The sequence below is a fragment of the Alexandromys fortis genome, unplaced genomic scaffold (assembly GCF_014885135.2).
Source record: "Alexandromys fortis isolate MF-2015 unplaced genomic scaffold, M_Fortis_MF-2015_v1.1 scaffold_6, whole genome shotgun sequence".
NCBI lineage: Eukaryota > Metazoa > Chordata > Mammalia > Rodentia > Cricetidae > Alexandromys > Alexandromys fortis.
In genome coordinates, this window is record NW_026067902.1 from 24956347 (window position 1) to 24974457 (window position 18111).

The window sequence follows — 18111 nt, forward strand, 5'->3', positions numbered from 1 at the left end:
CTGCTGTTGCCGTTGCAGTGGTCATTGTCTCTGCACTTGGCCCAGTCAACAGTCCTACTTACTGGAAATATGCCTAACTTTCTCAGCCCACAAGAATTTATCAAATCCCAGCTATGTGTTAGACATCACATTTTGTGTCGTGCAATCAAAGCAACCAAAAATAGCAAAGGCCCTGCTCTCATGAAGTTTACATTCTAGAAAATACTTAGGCGACAGGGAGAGATGGATGACGATGATGAAGAAAATGATGCAATGACTGGGAGATGAAGTGGGTGTGGAGGAAGCCTTAGCATCAGGGCTCAAAAAAAAAAAAAAAAAAAGGGAGGGTAATTTTACCTCTTTGTATTTTTATTTGGAATAGTGAGTTTGGGGGGAGGTTATTAAACCTTTGATTTTAGGTGAGAGGGAGTTAATGAGTTTGTAAAATAAACTTCCCTTTTCTCTGGGGAAAACTGTTCTCACACTAGCTTCATGCACCCTGTACGTGGGCTCCAGGGGACTCTGCATTCATTGAATAAGAACATTGTGGGTTTCTGACTCATAGCTCTTCTTAAGCCCACTTGACCAGGATAGATCTTGAAGCCCATCCAAACGTTCCTATTCTGTAGACAACTATCAACTATGGGACAATTTATGAGGTGGGGTAAAATGCGCTATGGACATTATGCATAGGACCTGCCATTTGTACAAAGAGCTTTCAGTACCCCCTAATTCTTGCGGTAGGGACAGAGGCTTCCTTCTTGCTTTATTGATTAAAAAGCAAACAAACAAACACAAAACCCAACTCTCTTCGAAGAAGTGTTCAGGGTGTTTCTTGCCCCCTCCCCTAACACTTGGTAAAACGGATGTAAGATTATACATACATGGACATATATGTATGTATGTATGCCTGATGGCTTATGACTTGGTTTTATTTTCCTTGTCAAGAGCACATAGCACAAAAGTTTCACAAGCGTTTTGGTTCTTTTTGCTGTAAGCGTCACAAGCATCTTCAAATTTCCTTCTTGACATTTCTTTTGCAAAGTCTTCACTTGACCTGACTGGTGCCTTCAGACCTGGCAGAGCGGTTGATTTTTGCACGGACTGCAACTTCAGCACGCAAACCCTTTTGGCTTTTTGCAGAGCCGGTTTTCAGGCTAAGAGAAGAGATGACTGTTCACTCACCAGTGGGGAAATATTTGTATCATTTCTATGTGTTTCTCTATCCATCAGGTTGCTGGTTATGACTCCAGTATGTGCTAGCAGGTTTTCCCTTAAGTAGGGTTTTGTCTGAAACTATTGGCAGTCATTTCCTTGTCTAAAATTATTTTTCCCTAAAAAAAAAAAATTAAAAAAAATATTTCCCCCTGATTTGTTCATCTCGGATGTACTACAACAAACCCGCTTTTGCCAAGCGATTGCTGTTTTCCTCTTTAAGGTCTTTTACAAATGGAAAACGTTAACTGACCGCCGAGGGTCCTTTTAGTTTTATTCTCCCTGCCATACACTCAACTGAAGCAGGCGGACATCTGAGCTGAAGAAGCGGGTGGAGGGCAAGGAGCAGAGGGTGTCCTGTTGGCTACAGGCTCCTGCTGACTGCTGGCGAGCCGGTTCGGGTTAACACCAACGCAAGGGTCAGCTCCCTCTGAGTTGGGGGCCTCAGGCAGAGCCGCGACGACTCCTCCTTTGCTTGACCAGAGACTCAGCAGTGCCGGTTCCCCCAGTGGTGAGGAACCACCTAGTTTGTCGCGATCCATTGGTTGTTGCGCTGCTTAGCGCAGCTCTGGCTCCTCGGAGTGAGGCTCCACGCAGACGAAGCTCGGCAGGCTAGAGGAGAAGCCCAGACCTGGGGCTGGAGAGGGGATGAGGGGCTGGGAGGCGGGGTGGGGGGATTTCCTCCCGCGCTCCCCTCTCCAACGGGAGCGGAAAATGTGATTTGCTGTGCATTCCAGGCGCGGTTCCCTGGGGTGACCTCTCCCACCCAGTCGGGCGGGGGGAGTAGACAAAGAGGCGAGGCGGGCGGAGAGGGGACCCCGCAGGGAAGCAGGAGGGGTGCAGTGGGCGGGGGCAGTACCGGGAAAGGGGGCGGATAGCGGGTCCCCGCGGTGGCTACGGTGCCTGACCAATGGAGAGAGGCGGCCCCGGGCGCCGCGCTTAGCTGGCGGCATTTAAACGGGAGATCCGGAGATGCCCGACACTCGGTGCGCCCTTCGCGGACCTGGAAACCCAGCGCACTGCGGTAGCATCACTCTCCGTCTTTCCTCCCGCACCGAGCAGAAGTGGCTCGGGCCGTGGTCGCACGCAGGGCCACGAGTCCACAGAGAAGGACCTGGAGACCCACAACACTGACAGGTGAGCGGGGTGGCACTCGTGTGTGTGTGTGTGTGTGTGTATGTATGTATGTGTGTGCGCGTGCACTTATGCGTGCTCTAGTACCTAGGCTAGTCAAGGGATCCCCAGGGTCCGTACCACTCCAAGTCCCTCTCAGTTGTGGCACAATCCCTTGGTGCAGCAAAATCCTGGAGTTCCCTGGGATGCGCCTGGAAGAATTCGAGCCTGGTGCTTTCTGTAGCGGAGGTAGATGCGTGGTAATTTCGCTGCGCTGGGTCTGCGGGAAGGAAAAGTAGGGAGAGGAGGGAGATGTCAAGAGAGTGCATCCCGTTTCTACTTGTCCAGCAAACCCCGTCTGGGTGCTTGAAGCACAGAGCCCACGGGAGTCGCCAGCCAGGATAACGCACAGCGTTGCCCGGGTCAGAGCCCGGGAGCCGGGTATGTGTGAGTAGAAACCGACCTTGCTACAAGTTGCAACCGGAGATAGTGTCGAGGATGGAGTGAGGGGCTAGGTCTGGGGTGTCTGTAGGGGAGGCGGTCCCAGAGTACTGAGTGGTAACTGCTGTGGACTTGAGAATTGGTGGTATGTGCGTTTATGGGTATGGCAGATGTGATGGAGAGTTAGGTAAGGCAGAATCCGCCACGCTTAGCAACCTCGAAGAGTCGGGGGTCCGGTATCTCCTAGTAGCTAGAGCGCATTGCTGCCTGCGGTGCTCCTGCGGCACGCGCCACACACTTGTGCTAGCGGTGCGCAGGCCTGCGGGTGGCTGTCTGTTCTGAGCCTCTTGGGTTCCATGCTCTCATCCGTCTTCTGCAGACGAGCAGGCGCCGGGCAGCCACCACCGGCTGGTTCCCACTTCCGCGGATGCCGGCTGATCGGTACCCGACAGGCACTCGTCTCGCCTCGCTAGCAACTCCGCTCTAATATCCACATCGCATCTGCTCCTTGCTGGCTCCTAAACCATTTCAGTGAGCCCTGTCTAGATAGAGTGGAAGGCTAGAGCGAAGAGGACATCGATGTGGCTGTCATCTCTTTGGTCCTAGTTATTTGCAGAATTCTAGTTTGGAAAGAATACATTCGCTACAGCTCTGGACTGGCTGTTTGCCCCCTGGCACGCTTCAGCTTAGTATTTTCCTATGCCCGGCTCAAGCAACGATCCGCCAGCAAGGCTGGCGAGGAGATGAGGTGATCACCCTTTTCTGGGAATACCTTTTTGAGAGCCTAGAGTGGTTTGCTGGTCTAGCTCAGCAGCCCTCTTCTCTTTCTCAGCTGAATCCCAATCCCTACTCTTTGATGGAGAAATATAGCCTAGAAGTGAGGGGTTAAAATCTCCTCCTGACTGTTGGAGGGCAGAATGACGACCATCAGTAGGTAATTGGATCTCTTGGTGGAAAGAGCAAACCCAAGCGGTGCGCACGTCTGTTTATGTTCCCTTGAGATGGTGCCAGGATACGAACTGATTAAAACAATCTATTGTGTTCAATGGGTCACCAGGGCTTTAAGCTGTCCCTGCGACTCCAGAGTGGTGGTTTCCTTCTGACTGCTCTTACAAGTTAAATAAATAGCGTAGAAGAGGTTAAGATAACCCCATCTAAGGGTGAGGAGTCTTCTTTCACCCCATGGCTGCCCTCCCTCCCCCCTTTTTTCTTTTTGGGACAAGGCAGACAGCACAGGGGACTTGGGAGTACGGGCTTTTCAAAGCAAAGAAGGAAAAAGATCTTAAGAAAACAAGATCCTCCCTCAATACCACCCCAACCAAGTGTACAGATGTAGGTGCTTCCATTATTCTCATTGGATACGCTGTACAGTTAAATTTGTTAGATGTTGCTAATTATTTAAGGGTTTTGTGTGTGTGTGTGTGTGTGTGTGTGTGTGTTTAACCTCTAGGTCACTGTAGGAATTAGAGTCTTTTGTAAACTTTGTAATTTCACAGCTTTCCCATTTTCTTTAAAGTTCACTTTGAGTGAAATGTTTTGGTAACCTACAATCTGTAGGAAATCCAGATTGGCTAATGTGGCTTTCACGCCAGTGCTTGTACAGAGAAGAACAGAAACACATTAAGTCCTCACATCTCTCAGTGTCCACCTCCTGCCCTTCTAAACTGAAGCTCTTGGTGACCTCAGTCTTAATTGTACAGTATCCAAAGTGATAGAATACAAAGAAACCCCACACCCTAGACTTCTCCCCCAGCACAGCTCTGGAGTATGTTCCGAAATACAAAGCCAGAGATGCAGAGGGAAACTCTAGCCTTTTATGTAAAGGGAAGAGGAGGGAGGCAGTTAGGAGCAGTGACTGCAGATTTCACTGAAGGCATTGACCAGGCAAGGGCTACCAGCCCATGTCTTACATCTGCAAAGAATTTCCTTTAGTTTTAACATATGTTCTTAGAAATGCAAAGTACAACAGGAATTCCTGTGACAAGAGAAGTCCTTTCCTTCGCATGCAAACGTGAAGATACAAAATAGATAATTATTAGACTTACAATATTCTTCAAAATTTATTGCATTAGAAAGCAAATCCACATGTTCCTTGTTAAATGTACTGTGCTGGATGTCATTGGCAAAGTGACTAAGGACATGTTTGGTGTTAGACAGAACTGGGCTCACATCCTGCCTATCCACTTTATAAACTATGTGACCTTGGATGGATTCCTGGTTAATAACAGGAAGACATTATTATATACCTCATATTTTATTGTGCCATTACATGGACAGTATTTAGCATAATGCTCGACATAGTAAGGGCTCAAAAATGAGAGGTACCTTTTTATTAGTGGCTGTGTTGGGCAGGAGAGACCAGAGGGTGATTTTGAATTTAAGCTCAAATCCCACTTTCTACTTACATAGCTTCTGTTACAAAATGCACCATATCACCCAGCCATCATTCACTTCCTGTTGATACAAATATTACATACAATCATTAACTTCACTAAAACATACATTATCCAGGGAACTACAGAAGATATTTAACCACCAGGTGTCTCCTTCCCATTCTGTGTCGTGTTAGGTTCCAGCCTGACTTAACCCGAATAGGCGGGTTATAGTTAAGAGATTGCAACATGCAGGAAATAAAATTTATGATGTGTGCTAATCATTAATTTTTCTTATCTCCTTGATGTAACTTGTCTGAGAAATAAATCAACCTTTATTCTTATTAAGGAATTCTCCAGTTAATTTCTAAAGGCTGATTCTAAAATTTAAATTAAAGATCTAACTAAAGCTAACTTTTATTCTTCCTAAAGATTAAGGCCCAAGGGAAAAAGAAAGGAATTTTGCTACAATCCAGCTAGCCCATAAGGCCTTTGTAGTCAGTTCCAATGTGTTCTATGCAGGGAGAATGAGCTGATGTCCTTCTTGTTGCCTGTCTTTCTAAGGGTTGGTCAGCAGCAACCATGAACTAGTTCAGGTACACATATCTGAAATTCACTGTAATTCCTACCAGAAACTGCATTTAACTCACTGAGCAGGTTGCTTGGTTAATGTGAGAGACACAATGAGAAATGTGCTGAAAGGAACTGGCCCTAGATTTCCTCAATACACCAAGAACATTGGAAAACAAGTCATCTGTTCTATTTAAATTTCCAAGTCTCCAGAATCTGAAGACTATTCTTAGTGCTTTTGTGAAATTTTGGATAGATTACCAGGGCAAAGGTGGTTACTATGGCATATCTTGCTTGTAGGTGTTTATTCTTGAACACCTAGGGAACTGGGAACAAGTGGGAGGCAGTGAAGACCTGTTTTGAGGGACTCTCCTTTGAGATAAGTGATTGGAGGAGGGCCGTGGCAAAAGGGAAAGGAGACGAAGGTGAAGTGAAGTTTGCTGGCAGAGAAGGGTTTCAGAGAAAGTTCACTTAACAGCAGAAACGCATGAAGGGTGATGGTAAGGTGGAGTTTAGAATGAAGACTCGCACCGTTTGTAAAGGAGAACCAATGCTCGCTGGGTGTCATGGTTTACTCTGAGTTCATGGGATGCTACCCAATGCAATAACGTGAACACATCATCTTACGAATGGAAATCACTACGGAGTTAATGATTGGACATGGGTGGCAAGACACGGGGACCTAAATCTGGACCAGCATTTGGGTTGATTTTGAGTCCAGCGCACTGCTAGGGGCCGGCGTGGAAAGAATGGTCCTTCAGGAAATCCTGTCTCCTTTATTTCTTGACATCAGTAGTAGGTATAAGGCACTGTGCATTTGACAGAAACACAGTTGCAATTTCAAGAGGAAAACCCCCTAATTCCCTGATAGAGTCATCAAGGCTAGTTGGTAGGGGGCTTACATGAGGGGATGCTGACTGACAGAGCTTGGCTTCAGCTGTGCCTGTGTTGCTCCTTCCCATGCCCTTTCTCAAGTGGACCACCAGGACGACCACCAGGAGCACATTGGGCAATCAGCTTGAGTCAGCGCAAGAGTGGCTTCTGTTCTCTGATGTTCTTGGAGGATTTTTGTTTGTTTGCTTTTGTTTTAAAACTTTTTTCTGAAACACTGTAAAGTTTAAGAACTTGAAAGCCTAACAATAAACATAAAATATTTAAGAGAAAAAAACATTTTAAAAATGGAAAAAATACTTTCTACATCCAGTAAATCTTAGTTTGAATTTTTTCTTTTCTTTTTTCCTTTAATGACATAGGAACAGAAAGTTTTCCCAAATGAAACCCCAAACTATAGTCAAGTAATTGCGAATCTATTGCTTTACTGTTAGGTTAAAACAAAGTATCCTGCACTGGACCAAATAAAGACTTGAGACCACTTGGGGTTTTTCTAGAAGAAAAAAGACAATTATTGTAGGAAGCTGTCTAGATCTGTCCTGAGTGTCAGGAACCAAAGCTCCTGCAGTTGGCTCAAACTTAGATACCAGTCACAGTACTTTTAAATGCAAAGAACAGAAATTGTATCAAATTTATGTGGTATAAATCAACCACTTAACAAATATTAATAAGCTCCTCCTTGGTATTAGGCACAGAGGGTCAGATGATGCATTGGCCCCCATCAACTCTCAGAATAGGTATCTGTTCTATAGCAGATGCAAATATGCCAGGAAAGAGCAGTTCAGTCTATAAGCCTGAGTCCTGAGTTAGTCGGGAAAAAAATTGCAGCTTTGTGAATGGATCTTTGTAGAACAGTATGGCCCTGTGATATAATTGCTACATGCATTCAAAATACATCCACAGTCATCTTCAGGTTGGCCTCTGTGGCTGTGGACACTGAGACTCTGGGCCTGGGAGGAGTGAATTGGCTTGGAGGTTATTATTATTATTATTATTATTATTATTATTATTATTATTTGTGGAGGAAGATTACCAACCTAGGTCTAGGGCCATCTATGTAATATCCTCCTAAAATTAGCAATGAATATGTTTATGTTTTATTTTAGCTCTTGGCCTTTTAGTGTGGATGCTGGCCCTCAACTGAGAGACATCAGAAACTTGTGACAATGTCTTAGATTTGCATTATAGTCTCTGGAAGACCAGAGTCATCATGGATCAAGTTCCCCCGGCCTCTGGAGAAAAATCTGTGCTATTTTATAACTGGACTATTTTCATAAGTGATGTTTTATAAGACAAAACAAAGCAATTAATTTTTTTGTTGTTGTGGTGGTCAACATGGCTCTGTTTAAAGAACAGGGATGTTGTAACATGGGCTGACAAAAGCCAGGGAAGCTACAGTTGGAACAGGAGTTAAATGTCACATTATCAGCTCCAAACTTGAAGCCGCTCCAAAGTATTAAGTTAATGTGGAAAAATGATGCATTTAAGAATATTTTTAATGCAACGTTCAATTATCTTAGTTTGACATTAGCCTTAGGGTTGAATGGTCCTCACTTGCCAGAAGTTGTCCCTTAAAGAAGGTACGTCTTACCCTGCTTTTGTCTCTTAACGATGATTAGTCTAGATAATGATACTAGCTCATCTGGTTTCTTGGAGACTGAGGTTACATTAAACGAGGTTATATTAATAAGCACTTAGTGGTCATCACATGCAATACCGGTATTCAGCGGGGAGAAAATGGATGCTTTACAGCTGTGGTCTTGTGGAACACACCGTAGGCATGGGGCAGAGCAAGCCTTAGGGCACTGCCGTGCCCAGAAGAGAGCCTATGAGTTTGAAACTGTTCTCACTGAAAAGAAAATCCTTCGACGTTTTAATCACTCCTAGTGTGCCCCATGCCAACAATGTTACAGGCCTTGAGCTGTGTGGAAAGACCGAGAGACTGAACCAGTGTGGACATATTAACAGTTCCCCGGATGACTGCAGCCAGGCCACCAGGCTGTCTGCCCCTCTTTCCCTTCTCCTCCTGCCTGCCCCGTCTTTTCTAAATAACCCTGCATCTGAAAGAGTCCCCTTTTTTTCTGATTTGCTTTGCTCATTCCATTCACGTTCCTGTCTCTCCATCTGGACTTCTTTCTGCCCCCTCCCCCCAGTTTTGCTTCACTTATTTCTCTAATAAATATTATATATGTTTGCCATATATGAATCATATGGAGGTCCAGACTTGCTCCCAATTCACTGTCCTCAGTGCCTTTGATACTTATGAACATAAATATTCACCCACTTATTCTATTGTGCCCATTTTCTACCTTTATTTCTTCATTCACTTTTATATATTTTAGATGTAATTATCTACACACAAAATATACACGCGAAGGGCTGGAGAGATGGCTCAGTGGTTAAGAGCACTGGCTGCTCTTCCAGAGGTCCTGAGTTCAATTCCCAGCATCCGCATGGAGGCTCACAACCATCTGCAATAAGACCTGGTGCCCTCCTCTGGCGTGTGGGCATACATGGAGGCAGAATGTTGTATACATAATAAATAAATAAATCTTTAAAAAAAAAACACATGTGACATAAAAACAGAAGAAGGGCTATTTGGGGGAAGGAAGGACACAAGAAAGCAGTGGGGGAGAGAGACATAAACACTGCATCGTGACAGATATGCATGAAAATTCATATTGAAACTCATTTTTGCACAGCAACTTAAATGTTAAAATCAAGAAAATTAAAGGCCTACTTGGTCAACTAGTCAGACAAAAAATTTCTATGCATACATAAAGACCCATAGGTGAGTGACATATTCCACCACTTAAAAAGGTAGAAAAGTGGAGGATGCAGAGATGGCTCAGCAGTTTAGAACACTTTCTGTTCTTCCAGATGACCTGAGTTCAGTTGCCAGCACCCACACTGGGTAGATTACAACTGTCTATGACGCCGGCTTCAGTGACTCTGAGGCCCTCTTCTGCCCTTCCCCCCGGGCACACTTGACATAAATGCACACACACGACATAAACACACGAGTGCGCGCGCGCGCGCGCGCACACACACACACACACACACACACACACAGAGAGAGAGAGAGAGAGAGAGAGAGAGAGAGAGAGAGAGAGAGAGAGATGTCATGGCACAAAGAAGGACACGAAGCACCTCTGTCCTCTTACCTCTTGTCCAATGGCCTTCCTCTTTCCTCTTGGGTTGTTCTGTCACAGGCCTCTTGGTCTCTTTCCAATGCCGGGATAGTGAAAAGTCTCATGTTGTCAAATTCAAGAATAAATACAGTTAAGTGAACATTAAAAAGATCACATGCGATTGTGTGAGGAACCACTTGGGAGTTAGTGCAATGAAGAGACGGGCCCTGGCTGAACTTAAAGCTTGGCAAATTCACTGCGTGACTGTATTGAATTATTCAGTTTGATGGGCGAGAGAGGAACAGGAATAATAGAATCTAATAGCTAGTGATAATGTAAGAAGTCAGTGTGCAACTTAAGTGTGTAGTGAGTATGATATAAGACGTTAGGTGCAATTAGTAATTTTTATTAAATACCTTCCTCATTGTCTGTGTCTCCTCTTCTTTGCATCCCTCTTCTAGAATGAACCGCACCGCCTATACTGTGGGAGCTTTGCTTCTCCTCTTGGGGACCTTGCTACCGGCAGCAGAAGGGAAAAAGAAAGGGTCCCAAGGAGCCATCCCTCCTCCAGACAAGGCTCAGCACAATGACTCCGAGCAGACCCAGTCCCCACCACAGCCTGGCTCCAGGACCCGGGGGCGGGGCCAAGGGCGGGGTACTGCCATGCCAGGAGAGGAGGTGCTGGAGTCCAGCCAAGAGGCCCTGCACGTGACAGAGCGCAAGTACCTGAAGAGAGATTGGTGCAAAACTCAGCCCCTGAAGCAGACCATCCACGAGGAGGGCTGCAACAGCCGCACTATCATCAACCGCTTCTGCTATGGCCAGTGCAATTCTTTCTACATCCCCAGACACATCAGGAAGGAGGAAGGCTCCTTTCAGTCTTGCTCCTTCTGCAAACCCAAGAAATTCACCACCATGATGGTCACGCTCAACTGTCCTGAGCTACAGCCACCCACCAAGAAGAAACGGGTCACACGCGTGAAGCAGTGTCGCTGCATATCCATCGATTTGGATTAAGCCAAAGCAGGCGCATCCAGCCTGTCATAGCCATGCCGAGAGCCACACCTAAACCACCCGATTCCTACTTGGCTTAAACCTAGAGGTCAGAAGAACCAGCAGTTGCTTCCCGACTGGAAGCTGCTTATGCATAGTGTATGCGCATGAGTGTGCATGGGTGTTGTGTGTGTTTCCAAACACCAGCGGAAACAACCTCTGCTAGAAGGCACTTCCTGTTACTCTGCTTCAGATGGTGGGAAACGCCCACACCACCGGACCCAAACCCACAGGGGCAGGGCTGTAGTTGGCTTTGCCTTTGTGTTCCATGTGCCCTCCTGGGCACCAGAACTTCACTTGAGAATGAATACTAACGAAGAGGTAATTCCGAGGGCTGCATTAGACTTGGAACCGTTCAGTGTTTTCTCTTTTCTCCCACAACCTATCCCTTTCTTTGCTCTCCCTGATATCTCAGCCTTAGCCCATGTCCCTAAATTAATGCATTTGATCATGGGTGTAAATGTTTTCCAACCTGTGATGAACCTCCAGGATGTGAGGAGACGGTGATGGAGGACAAAAGCGATGGAGGATTGACACGGGAGCGTTGAGGCTGAGCGCCAGTCTGGGACACTGAAATTCAGTATTAAGATGTCCAGAGTTTGAAAGCTGTTCTCCACAAACAGTGTGAGCCTTACTTCGTGAAAGGCTTTTCCTGATATTTAAAAGAACCGAGATGCACGAAGGTGAAATATAATTACACACACACACACAAAACCCAATTTTCTGTGTCTGTCTCTGTAATCTCCTGACACTATGTGTAACCCAAAATTAAAAGTGAAATATTGACCACTCCTGTTTTAAGAACCAAGCGAGCGAAACAGAAAGAAACATGGCCTCCCTTTTTACTTTGCCTCTCAGGGGGACAAGTGAGGGTCTTGCACACTGGGATAGGAAAAGACAAAAAAAAAAAACCCTCCTTAGCTTAGTTTTGCTGGATTAACATTGCTTTTCTGTTATTCCTGCGAAATGCTCCTGAGATGCACAACACTGTGCTAACAATCCTGCCTTTGCTGAACACCTCTGCCAATAAGGAGTTGTCTAAAATGAGAGAGCGACCTGCTCCTTTTGAGTTAGACATGAATGGCGGCTTTTCTGTTTTGACTCTCGTTAGGAAAGGACCAGAAAGGGGGCAGAATTAAAGGAATTGTGGCCGGCTAGGTAGTGTCTGGAGGAGAGCTAAGGGCGGAGACTGCTTCTAGAAGGTCTATGAGAAAGTTCCATTAGGACAGCAGAGCACTAGTTATATTAACAGGCTATCTATTCCCAGTGGGTCAACTGGGCATTGTAACCATTATGCCTCTATGGATGTCCTCTGAATACTTCTAGGCTCTCCAAATGCCTACTTAGCACGTATGTCAGGGCCAAAATGAAAGGTAGCTTTGATACATTTTGGCCTGGCTAAGCAACACTCCTTTAAGACCGAGATTCTAGCTATAAACGCCCTTTTTTGGTCTTTTCCTCTCAGAGTCCCTAGTTAAGTTATGTGTCATTTGGAATGTGTCATTCACTGCCCATCAAAGCTGCCACAGTCAAAGAACCATTGGATGTAAAGAAACTATTTTGGTCTAGCTCTCTCCCATGGGGCATCGACATGGAAACCATGCTGTAAGACAGAAACCTCCTTGAACCCCCAAAACACTGGGTCTCATTTTGAAAGTTGAAAAGTCGCTGCTGATGATTCCTTGGTAGATGAGTTTGTGCAAGCCGAGTGTGCGTACTTCGTTGGTACTGTATGCTCCTTCCCTGAATCTTTGTGTCATCCACACGCACCACCCACGGGTCACAGGATGGATGTCATTTGAGCCCACAAATGCAAAGGCGAAGGTTTGAAGGAAGTGAAGAAAACTAAAAGAGGAAGAAACTGAACATTTAGAACCACACCAGAGAAGAAAGGTGACACTCAGTGCTAAAACACACTGAGTCCTAATTCTGCCACAAGCATGCACTATTGTTATAAAGTAAGAGTTAGCCTGGCGGCCACAGTCACCTTCCAGGAGCTTAGACGATAATCTCTCATGTGAGCTGGATTTGGTCCACGTGAAGACGATTGCCTCAAAATGAACTTCACGGGAACAATCAGCTGCATAAGTAGCCTTAAAGCACATCACTGACCAAAGAGGGAAATGCCTGCCTTCCTCACCATGCTTAGACCAAGACCCTCACAAATTCATGTTCTTCATCACTTATCAGAGATGCTCTGTCTGTGGCTGAGTTTGGACTCATCAGTGACATGATGATGCGTATGTTCAACACTGTAGTAAAACTGTTTTATGGTAAGATAGTTGTGATCTCGATCTTACCTATTAAAATAATGCCAGATACCAAATACGAATTTTCTGGTGTTCTCTTTGGGCTTGGTACTGAAAGAGAGAAACCACACACCTTGTAAGTCTGAGAGCTTCTGCGCATCTCTCCTCTTCACAGCTCAAAGGTATAAGCGAAAAATCTGGAGGGAAGGATACTTTCCACCGTGTGGAATGTGAATAAACAAAAAGTTATGGTTATTTAATGTAATTATGAATTCAAGTCCTTTGGTTACTGTGATTTCAAACATGCTTTCTTTCTCTATTTTATATGACGACCTCTGAGTTGGGCAAAGAAGAAACTGGCCATTGTACGTTGTTAGGGACTTTTGTCAGGTCAGAGGGAAACACATGTTGTCACATATGAAGAGATGTTACCGAATCAAGGATGAACTTGCATTCTTTAAAATTGGTTGTTGCTTGAAGGTTGACACTTCTGAAACATTTTAGGGAAGACTTAAGTGTTATTTTGAGATACTTATAATGTACGTATACAACCAAATCACAGATAATGATGGCTAGTCCACAAATACATATGAACAGAACATTTCTAAATGAGAAATCCGAGCTGAAAGAAATTCTATTGATTTGTCATTCCTCAAGATATTTAACACCATCTACATTGTGTATTTAATCTGCTTTAATCATTTTTAAACAATAAAGGATTATTATATAGGCTATGATTGAACTACCTTGCTATGGATGAGGGTGAGGTGGGATTTAATGGTCTCAGAAAAGCTAATTTGGCTTAAAGTTTTATGAATATGTAATTAGAATTTTATTTTCACCCTAATAACATACTATCTAACTGTTGCAAAAAAAACAATCAATAAATTAAACCTCTTCTTTTTGTGTATGTGTGTTTGAATTTTAATGTGGTGGTTGTCTCTCAGTAGGGGCTAGGGGCAGGGAGGCGGGCAGGAAAGGGGTCAGGGATTCACTTGACCCAGAAAGGAGGAAGAAGCAAAGTACAACGAGCTCTCTTGTTTTAAGATGAATCTATCCATTACACCCAGATCATTCTTCCGTCTGTCCTCCCTTCCTTCCTTTTTCGAAAGATTTATTTATTTTATGTGTGAGTGCTTTCTCAGCAAGTATGCCTGCATGCCAGAAGAGGGCATCAGATCTCATTACAGATGGTTGTGAGCCACCATGTGGTTGCTGGGAATTGAACTCTGGTCCTCCTGAAGAGGAGCCAGTGCTCTTTATTGCTGGGCCATCTCTCCAGCCCCTTCCCAGATTTTTCTGATCCTCTTTGATTTCCATAGTTACGCCTCAGACCCAGGCAGTTAAAAACAAAGGCAGCTGGCTTGAGACTGAATCACCAGCAGTCTCCCCAAGCTCAGCTAGATGGTATGGTTTTGACAGAGGCCAGCAGAAAGCAGAGGGCTTGACACACAGATTTGATAATAGCCTTGTTACAGAGGGCTAAGGGAGAAAGATGAGGAGAAAGGTTTGGATTTATTAGAGAAAAGAGTTGTAACAAGAAGAGCGATCAGCAGTACCATGGGCTGACTTGGGGAAGGCGAACTTGATTTTCTTGGAAATGTTTAAAATGTACTAGATATCAATCCGTAGGAATACAAGGAAAGTTAGTTCTCTGAGATCATGTAAGTTTCTAGGAGTTCATCTCTCCCTGGACATACAGTATCCTGTGGCATTGGTTAGCTGACAGCAGTTACCAAATCCCAGCAACCAGGTGTGGAAAGTGCTAACATTGCACACTGTGCTAAGAGGTTGATTTGTGTTGTTCCACAGTTCTCAGGACAGCTCAATGAGGAAGGCATGGTTATCCTCCCTAAGAAAAAGACCTCATGTGATCTTATTGTAAGATTTTTTCAGTAGAAGTAAAGGTAGCCAAAGAAGTATAAATTGTAAGTATTTTCCTCTCCTCAACAAGAGAAAGCAGACCCAACTATTGATTGTTGCTTAAGGACATCCATGCTCCTACTAGGCATGAACAGGAGCTCAAGCTCAGAAGCACTAAGCTGAAGCTGCCCACCCCTTCCCCCTTTTTGTATACTTGGGGAGTGGGGCGTGGGCTGGAACATTCAGGGGCTTCAGGAAAGCCACATTCAGGCAGCAACATCTGAATAAGGCTGGAAAGTGGAGTGAACTCAACACAGAAGAGCATCGTAGACTCGACACTTTGTCTGCCACAGAAGAGTAAGGCATCTGAGAGTGGATTAGCAAAGAGACTAATTTCTAAATTCACGCTGTTCTCCTGCCTCTGTCATTTTTGCTACTGGCTCTATAAGCGCTTGTCACTGTGTGCATACTTGGCAGATAAACAAATTCTAAAGAAACAGAAAAGCTAGAAACATGAGATATTGGTAACCTGGAAATAACAAATCAGGGAAGAATTATGAAAAATAGAAATTGTAAGGTTGGAAAACTAGTAGCTAAAATGAAAACTCATTAGAAGGGCCCAAAAGTAGATTTGACCAGCTAGAAGATCAAACATGAGAGAGAAAGGAGAAAGAGGGAAGGGAAGAAGGGAAAGGAGAAGAAATTCAAATAGGAAAACTCTAATCCCAGCACCCAGGAGGCAGAGGCAGGAGGATCTCTGTGAGTCTAAGGCCAGCCTGGTCTCTATGGTGAGTTTTAAACCAGCAAGGGCTACACAGAGAAACCCATATCAAACAAACATACAAACAAAAACCCAGCCAAACAAGCAAAAATCAAAACAAAAAACGCAGTTATGAAAGAGAAAATATCACTCTTGACCTTAGAAAAATATTTTTAAATACATTATAAAAACACTATGAACTGTATGAAAACATGGTACATAAAAAAAAAAAAAATAGCTCATGGGCTCCGGGGAGGCAGCACTGAATACCACTGCAAGAAACAAAAATGTGAAGGAGAGGTGGGAAAGACTGAAAAACGAAGCAGTGTGCTCTATTGAAAGAGGAGAGCTAAAGACTTGATGGAGGTGACCAGGGCTGACTCCTGGCCAAGCCCTCTTCTTGACTTTGTGGAACCTGACAGATGCGGTTTCCTGCTCTCATGGAGCTTGGAGTTGCCTGGTAAAGACAGACGTCAGAGAGGCACTAATGATAAGTAGGACTGCTTTGGCGCCGGAAAAAAAATGGCCTAGTACCTTATATAGAGAGAAGCTGCTTTGGAGACCGACTCAGGAGACCAACTTAAGTTCAGATTGGGCCTCCAGCACTGGGTAGCGGTGGGCTGCGCGTGACAGACAGAGAAGAGATCCTACCCCCCCCCCCCCCCCCCCCCCCCCCCCCCCCCCCCCCCCCCCCCCCCCCCCCCCCCCCCCCCCCCCCCCCCCCCCCCGCCACTTGCAGCCACGTGGCACAGATAGGGCAGCTACCACAACCATGAACAAGTACGTGGTGGAGAGAAGGTAGGAGAAAGAGAAGTGAAAGGGTTTGCGCACTATGAAGAGATCTGGACGCGAGATGTAAGGGCGGTGAGCAACAGCCCGTGCTGCCACCTAAGGGCCATGTCTGGGTCTGTGGCCCCGCAGCCGTCCGGTTCTCTGTTGATGGCCATGGCCCGTGTTACTACCAAAGGCTATGCCGATGCCCCTGGTCTGGGCTGCCACCTGCCCCTCACCTGGACAGAGCAGGAGAGATGGTCCGACCTACCCACCCTTAATCCTCTCTCTGCTTGTGGCAGGCTGGAGAGCTGGCCCTGAGAACGGGAGAGAAGGCCTGGTCCCTCAACAGCTACAGCTCTCACGTGTACGGACCCTGCACTCTTCTGGCCAGCACAGTAGAGCTGGCCCTGAGGGGTAAGCGTGGGAGGAGAACCAGTCCTGACCCTTGCCTGCAGCCGAAGGCAGGAGAGTTGGAGTCTCCCTTCACCTAGGCAAAGTGGGAGAGCAGGAGGACTCACCAGTTCAATTACCACTCAGGCCCAGACTGAGGGCTTGAAATTGGCCCACCCCAGTATCTCCTCCATTTAAGAACTGGAGCATTTGAAGGGGCTGGTTCTACAGATTCAAAGCTGCAAGATCTCCACGACACGGGGTATCAAGAGGATCTGAAAGGAGTCCTAGTGAGGACCTAGTATTGATGGTGTAGCAGAAGCCAGAGGCCTTAAACCAGGCCAATGACTCATCGCAATGAGCCTTTGCAAGCAAAGCTATTTGGACAAAAGGGTGTGCTGGGTGACACACTGTGACCCACAGCTCTTTCCATGAGGGGATTTCTTTCCTCCAGGGCGGGAGGTTGCAAAGGCAGAGGGTAGATATGGAGGGACTGGGAGATGAGTGGGATTGGGGTCCATGATGTGAAACTCACAAAGAATCAATAAAAAGTCTTTAAAAATAGCAAAATAAAAGGTCTGATTATACTTTTTTGTCTTTTATAAATTTTATTCAGAGTATATTAACAGTTTAGGGAAGTTCAATTTACGAAGAGTAAACCATTAGAAACCTTCTTAAACATTTTGATAATAGCTAGCCTAACTATGGATTATAGGCTCTGATGACGTATTCTAAGTCTTCCTCCTTCTTCTTTCCCTTCTAGTTCATGATTGGGCAAGATGACTGGAAGGCCGCCTAATGTGGCAGTAATGGAGGATGGAAGACTTTGCCTTAACTCTCTAATTACCATTAATTCTCTTCTCTCTGCTTTCCCAAGCTATGTTCAAGCAGAAGAGAAGTTAATGGTCTTTTGTCCTCTTTGGAGTTGTGTGCATCATTATCAGCTAAACAACTGAACCAAACTTTAGGGAGGAGTCCACAGTGTTTATGGAGGTGTCCATAACACCTTTACACACTCAAATTCCAAAAATTGCCGTAAGTAGAACTGAAAGTCTGAATTAAGCTATCATAAGCAAAGAGACTAAATTAACAATTAAAGTTTTTCTGGAAAGTTAAGCCCACCTAGAATGACTATACCATTCATATAAGCTCTTGACCTGAAAATAGAGGTGATAAGGCCAGGAAGTGGTGCAGTGGGTAAAAGAGCTTGCTGATGAGCCTGACCACTGAAGTGATATCCTAAGGCCCAAACGGTAGGAGAGAACTAAGGCATGAAAGTTGCCTTCTGATCTCCGAATGCATGCCTTGTA

The 18111-nt window shown here is 45.3% G+C and overlaps 1 protein-coding gene across 1 annotated transcript; it reads left to right on the forward strand.

Moving 5' to 3' along the window:
- The first annotated feature begins 2114 nt into the window (after positions 1–2114).
- On the forward strand, positions 2115–13924 carry Grem1 (gremlin 1, DAN family BMP antagonist). The gene is made up of 2 exons (XM_050134457.1): positions 2115–2331; positions 10174–13924. The coding sequence occupies exon 2, from the start codon at positions 10175–10177 to the stop codon at positions 10727–10729; it is 555 nt and encodes a 184-aa protein (XP_049990414.1). The 5' UTR covers positions 2115–2331; position 10174; the 3' UTR covers positions 10730–13924.
- The last annotated feature ends 4187 nt before the right edge of the window (positions 13925–18111 follow it).